Raw genomic sequence first — 16,886 nt, 5'->3', positions numbered from 1 at the left:
AACATCATACTGGAAAGGTATACATTTGCGACAAGAAGTCAAAAGGGTGGAGAGAGCATCAAAGACTTTGGGCCTCATTACACGTTGTGCGGTAAAATCCGCAAATTACCGGCATGGCGCCCTTAACGTGTCCACCCTCGTAGGAGTGCGCTAATAGCGTACCATTACGAGTACGCAGACACAAGCTTTGCGCCATGCCGGTAATGCCCCTCCAGCCTTGCCGCTAATCTCCCCCAAAAGTCACTTACCGCCTTCCACAACAGTGCAGATAGCAACTCCGCCTTGACGCATTGTGCAAATAGCGGCCACCGCTAATAGCGGTGACCGTTAAATACCGGAACCGGAAATAGCATCATCGCACAGGAACGGGAAAGAGCACGGCGGCCATCTTTAAAAACACAATCCATTGCATCCTCTGCCCCCTGGACCTGTTCGTGTTACCTTGCTGCCTGAGACCCATTGCTACACTGTTACCATGCCCAAAGCATTAAAAAAAACAACAGACCGCCAGCGAAAGGAGAAGTTCTCCACCGAGGAGTTAGTGATGCTGACTCAAACCTTAGCGGACAATGCAGAAGTGGTCTTCGCAAATGACATGCGGCGGGAAACCCTCCTAAAGAAGAAAGCAATCTGGGCCGAAGTGGCAACAAAAGTGAGTGCTGTAGGCGCCAGCACGCGCACTGTACACAAGTGCAGAAAACGATGGGACGACCTGAGACTCCGGGTCAGGATGATCCTGGCCGAGAACCACAAGACTGCCACCGCTGGAGAGTCAGGGTCACCGATCAAGCTGAAGGAGTGGGAGGAAACATATGCAAACCTCATCGGGGTAGAATGTTATGAGGGAGTCCGGAGGATGGAGCACGGCGTGCCGGACACTTCTGATGGAGGTAAGTGCACTGATGCAAGCATGCAATGTGAATGTACAAGTCCCCACAAATGGCAGCCCTGGATCACTGCATGGATGGCCTGGCATCCACACATGCATCCCACCCTGCGCATGTCAGCGCCAGACCCCAACACACACACATGCATACATCAACAGAGCCAAGTGCCACACACAACACTGCATGGATGAGGCACTGAAATGACACCTCACCTGCTTCCTCCACAATGAAGTTCAAACGGCCCCAAATGAATTCATGATGTAGCCTGCATTGAGTACATGCGACCATAACCAATGACATCCCCCTTCTTGTCCCCGACAGGGTCGCATACAGACAGCGAGGGAGCATCCCAGGCACCCCCTGTGCAAAAGAAGAAAAGGCCACAGCCCAGCGAGGATGCACCAACAACATCAGGTGGAATAGGCCAAGGCCCCTATTGCAGCGTCCAAAACAACTCCTGCGCGCCACTGCCAGTGCCACGCAAAACCCTACTGCCCCGCCTCTGGAGGGCCACTCCCCCCCCCAAATCACCGCCACCGAGGGTCCACCCTCAGCTGCTGCCAGTTCGGCAGGGGAAGCAGCAGCCATTGCCCCATTGTCCGACGTGGATGAGCCCACGGAACTCGATCTGCCTATGCACACCCCAAGCCCTGCTGTAACCCCCGAGCAATCACCCCTACACACACCTTGCTCGCACGTCACCGTTCACGAGTCTATGGAGGCCTTCAGTAGCCCCCCAGAGCCGGCATCTGCACACCAGCCAGCATCAGGATGCGCAGCAGACACACCACCACAGGCCGCCACTTCCCCTGACCTAGCCAGCGTCATCCAGCGCCAGCAGGCTCTCACAGACCTCGTAGGTCAACATGTGGAGGAGGTTGCCCGTCTCAGGGCTGACCTCGGGGAGACATCCAGGCACTCCGGGGAGGGAATGGAGTCGTGCACAGACAGGCTGTGTGGGGAGCTGATACGCGTCCGGGAGGTGCTAACACGCATCGCAGATGCTATGGAGCGCCAATTTCCAGCAGGACAGTCTGCCACCTCTTTGATCACCAGTTCGCGGCAGACAAGCCCAATCAGACGCTCTACACGCACCACCAGGCGCACATCCAGCCAGCCCCCAAATGCTGAACAATAGGGCGTGAATGTCCATTGACCTCTCTGCATGCCTGGACACATACATTGTTGGAGACTCATGAGGGACAGTTGTGGGGGGGAAGGGTGTGATGGGACAGTTGTTGGGGGGGAAGGGTGTGAGGGGACAGTTGTGGGGGGAGGGTGTGATGGGACAGTTGTGGGGGGTGGGGGGAAGGGTGTGATGGGACAGTTGTGGAGGGTGGGGGGAAGGGTGTGGGGGGAAGGGTGTGATGGGACAGTTGTGGGGGGTGGAGGGGAAGGGTGTGATGGGACAGTTGTGGGGGGTGGGGGGAAGGGTGCCGGGATGGTTGGGGCCTTGCACATTTTCCTGTTTCTGTTCATTAATACACTGTTGTTTGAGTAAAACACAGGCCTTGACTCCTTCATTGTGTATGATCAATTTATTGACGGCAACGTCCATTGTGAGCTAACAAACAGACACCAGTGCATCACCAGCCATATACAGGTGACAGTATGACTACATGTTACTCAGAATATTTGGTTGATCAAATGCTGTCTCACATCACGTCCCTCCTGGCCATCTCCTCTTGCATGACCTGCATCACCTTCACCTCCATCCTCATCCCCGTCATCATCCTCATCAGGTGCCTTCATTTCAACCTCAGGGGGCAGTGGCACATTCCGTCTCATACACATATTGTGCAGCATGACACATGCCGTGGTGATCTTTGCAACCTTCTCATGGCCATACAGGAGGGCGCCACCAGACCTGCTATTGCACCTAAACCGTGACTTCAGCAGTCCAAAAGTCTGCTCGATGACGAGGCGGGTACGGGTATGTGCATGATTGTATTCTTCTTCGTGCCTGTTCTGTGGGTTCCGTACAGGTGTGAGGAGCCACCTCTTCAGGGGATAGCTGGCATCACCTACATGGGGGGAGGAATGGGTCCCTGTTACTTTTTGACACATGTGTGGCCTGTTCATGTCACATACTTTGGCCTATCATTTTGATTCATGTACACATTCAACTGCATCAATGAATATGGTCTGTGTGACTGCTTTGTGCAAAGGTGAGCACAAGCATGCAAGTAGACATGCCCCATGGATGCCTCCAACAGTGACTGCCATGTCCTGGGTGAGGCCAGGTCATTGGTGTCCCTGTGGGTAGGCACATTTGGTACCACACTGGTGGTGTACTGTCCTTCCGACATTGCTGTTGCCATGCTGAGAGGCAACGCTTCAGTGGTGCATGGGTTTGTGGTGCATTGCCATAGCTAGGGGGTATATCTTTGCATGCATCCAAGGGCACAATGCATTGTTGATGTTGTGCTGTAGGAATGCTGCATGACTATGTTGGCGGCATGGATGACATTTGTGTATTTCGTGGCGTGGAGTGTCGTGCAATGTGGATAAGGATTGATGTTTGATTTCACCAGATTTGGGTTGTCAGCTGTGTCGTGTGGCATATACTTGCATGTCCGTTCATCCCAAGTACGTTGCTGCCCTCACAGGTGCCCATTAGCGTACATCTGTACGTGCATTTGGGCGACGGACTACAGGCTACACCCAGTTGGAGTATCTAACTACCCCCCAATGCACACCCAGTTGGAGTATCTATCTACCCCCCCACAATGCACACCCAGTTGGAGTATCTATCTACCCCCCAATGCACACCCAGTTGGAGTATCTATCTATCCCCCCCCCAATGCACACCCAGTTGGAGTATCTATCTATCCCCCCCAATCACACTGCCATGTGCTTAGCATGGAACTCACCAAGTAGCCACGAACGTTGTCCCATTTGTCGCTCCATGTAGCGGGGGATAGTTGAGTGCCTCAGGACCATGGAATCATGGGTAGATCCTGGAAATCGGGCACAGCAATGTGTGATTATCTTGTTTGCGTCACATACCATCTGGACATTGATGGAGTGGAATTGCTTCCTGTTTCGGTAGACTACTTCATTGTGATGTGGGACGACCAATTCCACATGTGTACAGTCGATGGCCTCAATGCAACTTGGGATGCCTGCCAGTGAATAGAAGCCGACTTTGGTGTTTGCAATCTCCTGGGCAGTCCGTGGCATGGATATGTGTTCGGGTGCATGCTTCAGGAGGGCATCGAGTACCTGGTTCAGTATGCGTGAGAATACTGGTTGGGAGATGCCATGCATCTGCCCCACTGTATGCTGGTAGGTTCCTGTGGCCAGGAAGTGGAGCACTGTCACTACCTTGAGTAGAGGGGGGATGGAAGTTCGGATATCTATGAGGCTCACAATGTCGTTGTGTATCATGTCCACGATGCTGGTGATGGTGTCCCTGTCCAGACGGTACAGGGTGTTTATCTGCTCAGGTGTTAGGTTAAATGGACTGGCTCTGATCCGGGGAATTGGTGGGTGCCTCTGTGGTATGATTAGGTGGCGTGGTGGTGATTGCTGTGCCTGTCTTGCCCTCCTCCTCCTCCTGCCTCTCCTCTGTGCAGCCTGTTGCTGTAGCAGCAGCGCTGCAATCAAGTCCTCCAGGCCATGTAATGCTGCCAGTATTGGAACCATCTTGGTGTGGGAAGGGGTGTGGGAAGGGGTGTGGTGTGCTTCTTTTGAGCAGCCACAGTCTCCATTGCCTCCACCTGTGCTGATTTTGGCCACCTGTGGCATGTGTTGACACTGCTTAGTTCTTTTAACGGATGGTTCGCGATGACGGTATTGCCGCCATGCCGGTAAGGGGTTTTGGGGTATTTACCATGGCGCTATTGCCGTGTGCACTGGCCTTGTGATGGTGTGCTATTAGCGGCATGTCGTTATTTACGGGTTGGCGGGTCGCGCGCACGCGGACTAACTGCTATTAGTGGCACCGTAATTAGCGGTGCCGCTAATAGCGGTGAGCCGGGTCGTAATCCGCATGGCCATTTAACGTTACCGGTATTCCATTACCGGTAATGTTAAATACCTACCGCCATCCGTGCAATGAGGCCCTTTGTCACATACTTGAGGGGCTTAGCAGTTAAGTGCAGGTTTGATCATTGTCAGGATGAGCATGTAAGGGATCAGTTGATGATCAAATTTTCCAATGACAACATCAGGAAGGAGTTATGGAAAGAGAGGACCCCCACATTGGACAGGGCCATTGAAATTGCAAAAACTGTGGAGCACACGGACAGGTGCATAAAATCACTTCAGGCAGACAATGTAACTAATGACAGACCTAGGTCGGAGGATAGTGAAGGGGCAATCCAAAAAGTGTCGAAGGTTTCCAAAAGGCAAGGTACAGGACCTCCAAGACATCCTGCACATGTGGGGAAGTGATCTGAAGATCGCCAGGAAAATAAGACACCTGCTGGCAGAGGCTGGAGTCGGCAATGGTTTCCAGCAAAAGACTCCAGAGGATTGTCTAAAGAGACAAATGATTTTAGAAATTTTAGGGAAACTGGTTTCTCCAGTGGTCCTCCAGGAAGGAGGTGTTATAGATGTGTATAACGCTTACCTGAACTCCGCGGGAACACCACTTGAACTCTTCTCAGAGAGCAATGCTATTCTCTAATCTAAACCTTAATACCGAGCTGGATTTCTATAAACACACAGAAATTCTCCTAAGCAACTTCAAACTTTCATAAACAAGGGCACTAGCTATGTGTTTGCAGTAGTAATATTATACACCTTCTCTTATCCTTCTGTCTTTTTATGGTGGGCTCTCCATCCTGCTTCAGCGCAGGGGTGCTTGTTCTGAAGAAGGGACTGAGGTTGCTGAATGGAGGGCGTGTATGAGCAAGATTTAATTACAACCTGACTAGAGAAATATCAGAAAACTGTGAACCAGAATTACAGAGAACAACCAGTGACACTGCTACCCTTCCAAAAATAAAACCACTCAAGAACACTCAGAGAGTCGTCTGTTCAACATGCTACTATGTGTGAGTGAAAAAAGGACTGGAAGTGGAACGTGAGTGACTAGCTTCAGCAGGAGGGTGCCCTTGAGGAACCTTAAAACAATGCCACAATAAGATACTCTCAATACCTAAGGCACTTTTCAAGAAAACAGCACGTGTGTGGAAAGGTTGCTGAGTAAGGTTGCTGTGACTGGAAACTCCCAATACGCTATGGCATGCTTCAATGAGACAACAAGTGTGTGGAACCGTTCGCCGTGTAAAAATGCTGTGACTGGAAAACTCTCAACGCACAATGGCACACTTCAAGGAAACAACATGTGTGTGGAAATGTTTGCCATACAAAAGTGCAATAATTGGAAAACTCTCAAAATACACTACGGCACACTTCAAGGAAACAACAAATGTGAGGAAATACTTGCTGCGAGAAAATGCTCTGACTGGAAAAACACCTTAAACACCTAATGCACTTCAAAGGCAGCCGAGAATCAGTCAGGAGCTAGCGGTGACTGGAACAGCTGACTGACAGGAATTACGAACGAGGACTCTGAACTGCGTAATGAATGCTGTGACGGAAACCTGGAAACTAAACCAAACGTAATCAGGGAAATGCTAAAACTGAGGTACTGAGGAAACTGTGGAAGTTACAGGCAAGTTATAACGGAGACAGAGCGGACCGCGATAAGCGTTAACTGCAAAAGCAGAAAGACGCGAAGCGCGGAGCACTCGAGGGGAGGGGCTTAAGTATGGAGTTAGAAAGAATGCCTAGACCCAAACAGTGACTTCAGGAACCAATGAGGCAGCCATGTTTGGAAGTCAGGAAGTGTCTCCCTTGCCTGCTCCTTCACCACTGAGTCTGCGCTCCATCCATGAATGGTAGATGCAGGACCAGGTTTTCTTGGGGCTTCTGTTGGGAGTTTTGGCCGTGATCATGACAGTATTCCCCCCCCAAGGCCCCTCCTAAATTGGAAGTTCCCCTTCTTGGTTTGTGCGGATTGTTTTGATGAAAGATTTTTAACAGTCTTGGAGCGTGGATGTTCTCAAGAGGTTCCCAAGTTCTCTCCTGCTGTCCATATCCTTTCCAGTTGACTAGATAGAATAATTTATTGCGCACCATCTTGGAGTCCAGAATAATCTTGACTTCGAACTCAGACTGATCTTCTTCCACTTCCACTGCAGCAGGAGGTTCTTGAATTCGAGTATTGGGACTCACAGCCTTCAACAGAGATACATGTAAAACAGGGTGAATTTTCATGTTCCTTGGAAGAGTTAACTTCATGGCCACACGGTTAATGACTTTTTCCACTGTGAAGGGTCCCAAATAACGAGGAAGGAATTTCCGGGTTCCTCGCAGTGCTAGATTCTTAGTGGGTAACCAAACGGAGTCTCCCACCTGGTATTCTGGTGAATTTCTTCTTTTGAGATCAGCAAACTTCTTCTGCAAATCCTTTGCGACTGACAACTTTTCTTGAGCCTTGATCATGGCTGTGGCTATGTTGGTGTGCAGGTTCCTTACTGCTGGCATTTCCAAAGACTCAGGTGGATCCAAAACTGAAGTTCTTGAATGTCGACCATTCAGAATGAAAAAGGGGGTTAAACCAGTGGAGGAGTGCACAGAATTGTTGTATGCATATTCAGCCACCCACAAATCATCTAACCAGGTTCCTTCATTTTGGTGGAGAATGCATCTGCGGTACTACTCGAACGTTTGATTGGTGCGCTCGGTTTGTCCATCAGTTTGTGGATGATGGCTAGTGGACAACCGCACATCAATCTGGGCTAGTTTACAGCATTTCTTCCAAAACTTGGAAACAAATTGGCTTCCTCGGTCTGAAACTACAACTGAAGGAAATCCATGGAGTCTTATGATATTCTCCACAAATACTCTCGCGAGAATCAATACTGAAGGAAGTCCCTTCAAGGCCACAAATTGTCCCATTTTGGAAAAAAGATCCACCACAACCAAAATGGTGTCAAATCCTTCACATTTAGGTAAATCGGTGATAAAGTCCATGGAGAGTGTGTGCCATGGAGCAGGTGGCACACTCAATGGTTGAAGGAGTCCTGCAGGTTTCTTCTTCTGTGATTTATTCTGAGCGCAGTTGCCACAAGTTTGAACAAATTGTTCTACATCTCGACGCCAAGTAGGCCACCAATAAAATGTTTTAATTTTTTCCCTAGTTTTAGCGACTCCGGGATGACCTTCAATGGCACTGTGGTAATTAGCAATTACTTGAGTTTGTAACCATCTTGTGCGCAAATATATACAACCTTGATAAAATGGCAAGCCGTCTTGAATGCTGTAGTGTTCTTTATTAGATTCCCACTTCTGCAGTTCAGCCTCTGTCATGCTGCTTTTTATTTCTTTTCTTAACTCTTCGAATGATAAATCTGTGGCGTCCACAACTCCCAGTATCTTCTCTCCAGAAATGATCTCCACTGGGCTGGGGGCAACATAAGCTTCCTCTCCTTTACCAATTCGCGACAAGGCATCTGCTTTTCCATTTCGAACACCTGGCCGAAAGGTAATGACGAAATCATATTCGGCAAAGAAAAGGGCCTACCTCAACTGTCTAGAAGATTGCGCCTTGGCTGAGCGTACGTATTGCAAATTTCTATGATCTGTGAATATGGTAACAGTGTGTCTCGCTCCCAACAAATAATGTCTCCACTCTTTCAGTGCACTTTTGATGGCTAACAATTCATTGTCTGTGACTGAGTAATTCAGTTCTGCTGGGGAGAACTTTTTTGACCAGAATGCCACAGGATGCAACTCTTGTGAGTTTGGGTTGCGCTGAGATAATACTACTCCCATGGCCACATTTGACGGATCAGTTTCAACTACAAATAGAAGGTCTGGTCTTGGGTGTTGTAAAACTGGTGCTGCTGTAAATCTCTCCTTTAACCTTTGAAAAGCCTCGTCAGCCTCTGTAGTCCAATTAAATACTTTGTTCTTTCGCAGTAAACAAGTGATGGGATGAACTAGTTGCGAAAAATCTGACACAAATCGTCTATAAAAGTTTGCAAATCCCAGGAAGCTTTGAACTCCCTTGACAGAGGTAGGAGCTGGCCAAGTAAGAATGGCCTCCACTTTTCTGTTATCCATCTTAACTCCTTGTGAGGATAAGATGAATCCCAAGAATTCTACTTCCGGAACATGCAATTGGCATTTTTCCAACTTCACATATAAGGAATTTTCTTTGAGTTTCTGAAGAACTGAGGTCACATGTCTCACATGTTCTAAAGGATTGGCGGAGAAGATGAGAATATCATCCACGTAGACTACCACACAAATGTCCAATAGTTCTCTGAAAACATCATTCATAAAAGACTGGAAGGCTGCCGGGGCATTACATAATCGAAAAGGCATTACTTGGTACTCGAATAGCCCGTACCGGGTTCGGAAGGCAGTCTTCCATTCATCTCCTTCCTTGATCCGGATTGAATGATAGGCCCCTCTTAAGTCAAGCTTTGTGAATATTTTCGCCTGTTTTACTTGCTCTAACAGAGTTGAAATGAGTGTAAGTGGATATTGATTCTTTACAGTGATTTGATTCAATGCTCTATAATCTATGCAAGTTCTTAGATTACCTTCCTTTTTGGGAACAAAGAAGAGGAGCGATGCTGTGGGAGACTTAGATGGTCTAATGAATCCATTAGCCAAGTATTAATCAAGGTAAGTTCTCAGATGACCATTTTCTTTTTCTGTTAGAGCCTAAATTCTACTACAAGGAAGCGGAGCTCCTGGAACCAAATCAATTTGACAATCATACTCCCTATGAGGGGGCAAAACCTCCGCTTGTATCTCCTCCTGAAAAATATCCTGATATTGCTGGTATTCTGATGGCAAGGAACCGATTGCGCCCAAGGTGATTTCAGCAGCATGTTCTGGCTGTAAGAGTTCCACACCACCTTCCACACTCCGACATGAGTTCTCACAATCTGCAGTAAAGGTTAAGGTTCTGGAACGCCAATCAATGACCGGGTTGTGCTTTTCTAACCAAGGAATTCCTTTGATTATTTGAAACTGAGGGGCTTGAATTAGGTCAAAGGAAATCCTCTCCTTGTGTTCTTCCTGACAAACCATAACAAGGTCGTTTATGCACTGTGTAACTGGGCCAGACACTAATGGAGTGCCATCCACTCCGGAAACCTTCTCAGCTTTCAACTTTTCCGTTATGGAGAATCCTAATCTACTTGCCAGACGATGATCCATATAGTTGCCGATGGCTCCACAATCAATGTAAGCATTCAACGCGAACCTTTTGGTGGGACTCTCAGGACTACATAGGACAATTGGGAACACAAAGTGTGAGGTCACCGAAACCTTCTCCACGCTCGACAAGCTGACCTCTATACTTGTCGGGCACTGGAGTTTTCCGACACCTGCTCCTTCTTATCTTGATTAACTCCTCCCAAAGGCTTTCTTGCTGGTTTCACTGGGCAATCGTTCAAAAAGTGTCTGGCCTTCCCACAATATAGACATAACTGTTGTTGACGCCTCTTGTCTCTTTCCGTCTGAGAAATTGGCCCTTGTATTCCTCCCAGTTGCATAGGTTTGGGATGGACCTCGGTCCCAGACCTTCCAGCAGGTTCCTTAGCACGAACAAAATATGTTTGACTCTCTGAATGAGAGCGATCTATTCTTCGATCCTACAGACGATGATCCAACTGCAGAGTCAAGTCAATGAATTCCGTGATGCTCTCCGGCGGGTTTACGACCTGGGCCAAAACAACTTTTAACTCACTTCTTAGACCACGATAAAACAAAGTTGTTCTTTTCTCCATGGGCCAATTGGCTTCATCAACCAACCTGTTAAAGGTTGTGACATATGCTAGTAAATCTTGATTGCCTTGTCGAAGTGACAGCAACTCATTGTCTAAGGCCTGTCCTAGGGAGTGATGAGCGAAACGTTTTTCCAATTGTTGTTGAAATTCTTGGAAATTTCTCAACACAGGGTCATCTCTGTTGACTAGAGAAACAGACCAGTCAGCAGCGTAGCCACCCAAATAGGACAGGACAAAGGCCACCTTAGATTGATCAGAAGGAAACATTCCTGGCCTGCACAAAAAATGTAACCTGCATTGATTTAGAAACACAGCACATTTCTTTGGATCTCCTGTGAAACGCTCTGGGGGCGCTAACGGAACATTTCCAGGGACCACCACTTGAACAGGAACAGGAGCTGGGGTGGACACTGAAGCCTATGGGTTAATCAGAGGCAAAGGAACCTGTCCTGCTTGAGTCTGTAAGAGCTGACGAGCCAGTTCCTCTGTTCTAGCTCTATTTACCACTAACTCTCTTCGAAGGGAACTGGTCTCCGAACGGGCTGCATGGACTTCAGCCCTTAGCTCTCCCAACAGTTGCGTCAAGGTATCAATTTCAGGAGTCTCTATGGTGTTCAGGCAGAGTGTTTTTCAGCACAGCTTCGCGTTCTATAACGCTTACCTGAACTCCACGGGAACACCACTTGAACTCTTCTCAGAGAGCAATGCTATTCTCTAATCTAAACCTTAATACCGAGCTGGATTTCTATAAACACACAGAAATTCTCCTAAGCAACTTCAAACTTTCATAAACAAGGGCACTAGCTATGTGTTTTCAGTAGTAATATTATACACCTTCTCTTTACCTTCTGTCTTTTTATGGTGGGCTCTCCATCCTGCTTCAGCGCAGGGGCGCTTGTTCTGAAGAAGGGACTGAGGTTGCTGAATGGAGGGCGTGTATGAGCAAGATTTTAAGGCATGGTCCAGTAAAAAATGTTATTGTCCCTACGGGTCGGCAATGTTTTTTTAAGCCTAAGTGGCTCGATTTTAGAAAACTTTCCTATGGACCATACCCGAGTTTTCGTCCATTAAACACACGCGAAAACAGGCACCAGGGAGCCGCCATTTTGTGATAATCCTATCACTTGCCCCATCGCCCTGGCTGACCTGCTTCTGAGGCACTAAATCAAATCCCCCGCCCCTGAGCCTGTCATCAGCAGACTCGTACCGCCCATTTCCCAACGCCAAAGCACGTCTCGTGTCAACAATCGCTGCGCCTCAGCTAATGACGTGTCGCCATGGAAATGGCAGGACGCCTCTTTCCTCAATAAGTATAAACAGACGTTTCCCAACACACAGCAGCAGATTTTCGATTCCATTCCTCTCTCTGTGTTACTTTGAGTATTCTGTGACTCGTTTCTGTGCTCTGGTCAGCTACCTTCGCCGCTTGTAGTCCGTGTGAACACCTGTACCATCTCTGTAAATTATTTTACTTTGTTTACCACACAATGGCTACAATAATGCCCTACATGTACGAGCCCGAGTATACCGAGGAGGAACTACTGGAAAGGGAAGCACGCGAAAACGATGGGGATTCGGACAGCAGTTGGCAGGACGAATCAACAGATGAAGAGCCTGGGCCTAGTCGCATGGACGGCGTCTCCACCTGGTGCACATGCAATCGGTGCGAGCTAATGCCAACCGAGGAGGAGAACTGCTGCTGCCGACAAAACTCGGGATGCCTGGCCTACATTTCGGAAGGCGAGCCACGACCCCAATGCATCACTAAGCTGCTAGACTTTAGGGCAGCCTGCCTCACACGGGCTGTGTTGAGCATAATGATGGTGCTTATGCACGAACTTCGCGCAACTGTTTGACCTCGTAATCCGAGTAACGAGTAAGAATACTCTGCTTGTCATGCCACTTCTATTTCATGGTCTTCTACTTTATCCAAAATTATATATTCATATCATAGTAACGCATGAAAGTCGTTCAATAGTGTGCATTGTCTAGATAGCATTTGTCCGTGCAGAATGCCATTAGTTACAAGAATTGTCATTGACAACAAACGTTTATTAAACTTATCTTGGTCATTTAAAAACAGTTTGTTTCATTCCTTTTCACGGGTGGTACAGGCTCGTGGCCTATCGTTCCTTCACATGGTGGCTCCACGGGAGGCTTGGACACCGCGTTCGAAGAGTGATACCCGCCTGTGCCGTTCGTGCCATAAGGGAAACGTTCCCAAGTGACAGCGGTCAGTACAGGGGATTTTCTCTCGCTGTGCTGCAACCTGACCTGTATAATCTTTAAAGTCTTGTATTTTTGTGTCATGAGAATAAGATACAAAATAAAACACCACATATATTTTAACAATGGTTGTTTCGATTCTCCATTCAAGGATGGACGTCAGACAACTGTGCTACAAATGGGTGAAGGTCTGGTCGCTGTGAAGCAGGGTGGTCACTATCTATCTTAGCTAACATAACATATTCTCGATAATGCATGCACTAAATAACACTTGTTCAAAGTCTTTCAGTAGGTTATGCCTCTATAAAAGTCACACATATATCTATACTAACAATTACCATTGGATTATACAGGCCTTAGGGTCTTGACCACTATAATACACCGGTTGAAGTGTGGGTCTGTGCTCACAAGAATCTCCGGTATGTGGCATTTGTTATTGATAAGCAACGATATACTATCAAAGGCGGTTCGCACCCGGGGATGAGCGCTGGCATGGGGGGCTGTCACGGGCGCGAACGGCCAAGGTGCCAAACTACATGTACAATTCAAAAGGTATCCCACGCCAAGGGGCCATCGGTCATATGGCCTCCTCAGACCCCGTGTCTCCAGCCAGGCCTCCCCTTGAAGCAGGCTGCCCCCTGCAATCCACATAAGTGTGTCTCCATTCAGCAGTCTTCCTGTGCCTTATCTGCATGCCCCAGGCCCATCCATCCCACCCCCTCTATCAAAGGCGGTTTGCGCCAGTGGATGCGCGCTGTCAGGGGCGTGAAAGGCCAAGGTGCCAAACGACATGTACACTTCAAAAGGTATCCCACGCCAAGGGGCCATCGGTCACATGGCCTCCTCAGACCCCGTGTCTCCAGCCAGGCCTCCCCTTGAAGCAGGCCGCCCCCCTGCAATCCACATAAGTGTGTCTCCATTCAGCAGTCTTCCTGCCTTAACTGCACGCCTCAGGCCCATCCATCCCACCCCCTCTATCAAAGGCGGTTTGCGCCAGTGGATGCGCGCTGTCCGGGGCGCGAAAGGCCAAGGTGCCAAACTACATGTACACTTCAAAAGGTATCCCACGCCAAGGGGCCATCGGTCATATGGCCTCCTCAGACCCCGTGTCTCCAGCCAGGCCTCCCCTTGAAGCAGGCTGCCCCCCTGCAATCCACATAAGTGTGTCTCCATTCAGCAGTCTTCCTGTGCCTTATCTGCACGCCCCAGGCCCATCCATCCCACCCCCTTTATCAAAGGAGGTTTGCGCCAGTGGATGCGCGCTGTCAGGGGCGCGAAAGGCCAAGGTGCCAAACTACATGTACACTTAAAAAGGTATCCCATAACAAGGGGCCATTGGTCACATGGCCTCCTCAGACCCCGTGTCTCAAGCCAGGCCTCCCCTTGAAGCAGGCCGCCCCCCTAATACCACGACATACATACGTCATTCATTCACAAACACACCCCTGTTTCTAATACTTTATAAACCACTTGATATGTCTCATGAGAACATCTTTGTGCATTGCAAGTCAACTCCTGAACATGCTACCTGGCAACCACTGAGATCTACGCTAATCTGCTCGTCGTCGTGCTATCCGTGAACTTCTGTGACCGCTTAGAGCAAACCCATCAGTGTGCTACCTGTGGCCACCCACCTATTCTCCTGCAACATACTGCTCTGCTTGCTGAATCCAACTGTTTGTTGGTCAAGGTAAGGCCATGTATCCTAGTCATATTTCGCAGATTTTTAAATTTCTATCTATTTGCGAGTAGAGTACACAATAGTGCTATGTTCATTGGTCTCATTGCTATTGACTTGCGTTTCCATTGCTATGCTATCAATAGATCTATTTATTTTCATCTGTGTCTATTGTCATCGAATTGCATCCTTCGGGGGTCCAGTCTATAATGTAAGCATGTTTCCTTCTCGTGCAAGACAGAACATCCAAGGGTCGAGTCACATGTTCAAATTTTAGTCACATCATTTATACATTTCTGCAACTTATGCAAATACTAAGCCGCACATAATGAACTGGTATAGTTCCTGCGACCAAAACAAACCTTGCATTGATCATTGTATGATTCATTTACTTTTCTATCAAATCTTTATACTTGAAGATTGTATAATAATGTTGATATTTACTTTTCAGATTTATCAACAATGCCTGCCTGTTCGATTAGCGGTTGCCCTTCGAAGACCCATGCGAAATCTGAAGGCAGTACAATGCATGTATTCCCGAAAACTGTTGATCGAATAAGAGAATGGGTCAGACATTGCGGATATCCACTGGATGAGCTGGAAAGTAGAGTCCAACAAGTCTTACAGGACAAGAGGGGTGATCGATACCGCATCTGCAGCCGGCACTTTTCCTTGGAGATGTACAAAACATCTTGGGTAACAAAAAAGAATAAACGGCGAACGACACGGAAATTGCTCGAAAACGCTATTCCCACTCTATTCGTCCACATTCCGCCACCGGTGAGTCAAGTGTCCGGATTTAGCTTTAGGCCTTGCGGTAGTGTTTAGGTAGCCGAATGGATTAATTGATATTGTAGGTGTTCTATCCCTTGTAATAATTTCGATATTGATATGAGTGTATAGTTTTTTGAAGAATGACATTTATCAATATATGTTTTTTTTTTCGATTTCATAGCCCACAAACGCAATGTATATATATGGGAACAGGGAACTGTGCTGTATTGAGCATTTTTCAAGTATTCTTTCGCCTTACATGGCTATTTTTAATATTGGCATTTCATTATCAATCATTAATTTACCTTTACAACTTCTTGACTATCCCTTGGATCTGAAGCAAGAACATTCTACATCCTTGACGTGGTCGCAGTTATCAACCACTTCTAGCGCATATCAGGTAATGTTACTAGGCTAATCCGCTACAGACTTGTTTTATGCATGTCAAGTAATAGTTTTATTCTATCGTGTAATTATTTTACCGAATGTTTGGTTAGTGCTTTCCAATTGATATACACCTTAGTTATCGTCCACTGGTGTTTGTTTTCAGTTATAATTAGTGTTATCCATACTAATGCAAGTACTGTCTTTCAGGGAGATGCTGAAGCGTCCGACACATCTACAACATTTCTAGATGTTCTTCACCACAGGAGGTATGGATACTGACAGCTCCATCATGAGTGATCATAGAACGTGATTCCATTTGCTATACTTTCTTCCCTATTAACTTAAGTGCTGTGTTTCAGGGAGACGATGGAGCTTCCACTACAATCACAACATCCCATTTAGATGATGCAGATGTAAATAAATCGGAGAAATAAGTCGATGAAATGTGATCATATTTAGATTTTCCTTGATTGTTTTAGACAATGCATCATTTGTGGTTATCTCTTTATATGTACCTGTGCGTTCGACCCCAAGTGTGTGTTATGTTTCCGATATTGAAAACCATACTAAGGCAAGTACTGTGTTTCAGGGAGATGCGGATGCCTCCTCTCCAATACAACCATTCATGGCAGTCCATGCAGAGCCAGAGGTATGGATACTGACAGCTCCATCGAAATAGATCATCACTGGTCGAATACTTGTCGTTTGATTGTTACACACAATGTTTAAATCGTGTTTGGCTATTGAGATGTACCTGGGTGTTCGTCCTCACGTGTGTTTTATGCTAACAATATTTTGATACATAGTAATGAAAGTACCATGTTTCAGGGAGACGATGGAGCCTCATTCCGTGCTGTCTATGCAGATACAGAAAATATAGTCATTGCAGCGCAAGAGGAAGGGAGGACATGCGGAAACGAATCGGAGCTACAGCGTGCAGATGTTGAAGGTCGAGTCAAAAAAGTTGCAAAGAAAAAAAAACTAAAAAAGGTTAGTTACAAACAGTTCATAACTTTAAAAAAAAAATTGTGCTGGGGTCTATTTTATGTTTTTTTCCAGTCAATTGGACTACACTTTATCTTGTGTTTAAACTGAACATCCGTTTTCCAATCTCTCCTCCAGTTACCCGTGGGTGTCAGAACTATACATGCACAGACAGTTAAGCGAATG

At 47.3% G+C, this 16,886-nt stretch overlaps 1 protein-coding gene across 3 annotated transcripts in view; it reads right to left on the bottom strand.

The window, feature by feature from the left end:
* Window positions 1-16,886, bottom strand: part of LOC138520861 (histone-lysine N-methyltransferase SMYD3-like) — an 87,835-nt gene that overhangs the window by 22,701 nt on the left and 48,248 nt on the right. Inside the window, exon 3 of one of the 3 annotated variants that reach the window (XM_069633271.1) lies at window positions 2,406-2,911. The exons of the other annotated variants lie outside the window; for them this stretch is intronic. Coding sequence (XP_069489372.1) covers window positions 2,891-2,911 — 21 coding nt within the window. The 3' untranslated portion in view covers window positions 2,406-2,890. Of the gene's footprint in view, window positions 1-2,405; window positions 2,912-16,886 lie in introns of those variants that run through there. 3 annotated transcript variants of the gene reach the window in all.

Source organism: Ambystoma mexicanum, chromosome 13, assembly GCF_040938575.1.
Source record: "Ambystoma mexicanum isolate Mex_15411 chromosome 13, UKY_AmexF1_1, whole genome shotgun sequence".
Lineage (NCBI taxonomy): Eukaryota > Metazoa > Chordata > Amphibia > Caudata > Ambystomatidae > Ambystoma > Ambystoma mexicanum.
This window is presented reverse-complemented; position numbering and strand designations above follow the sequence as displayed.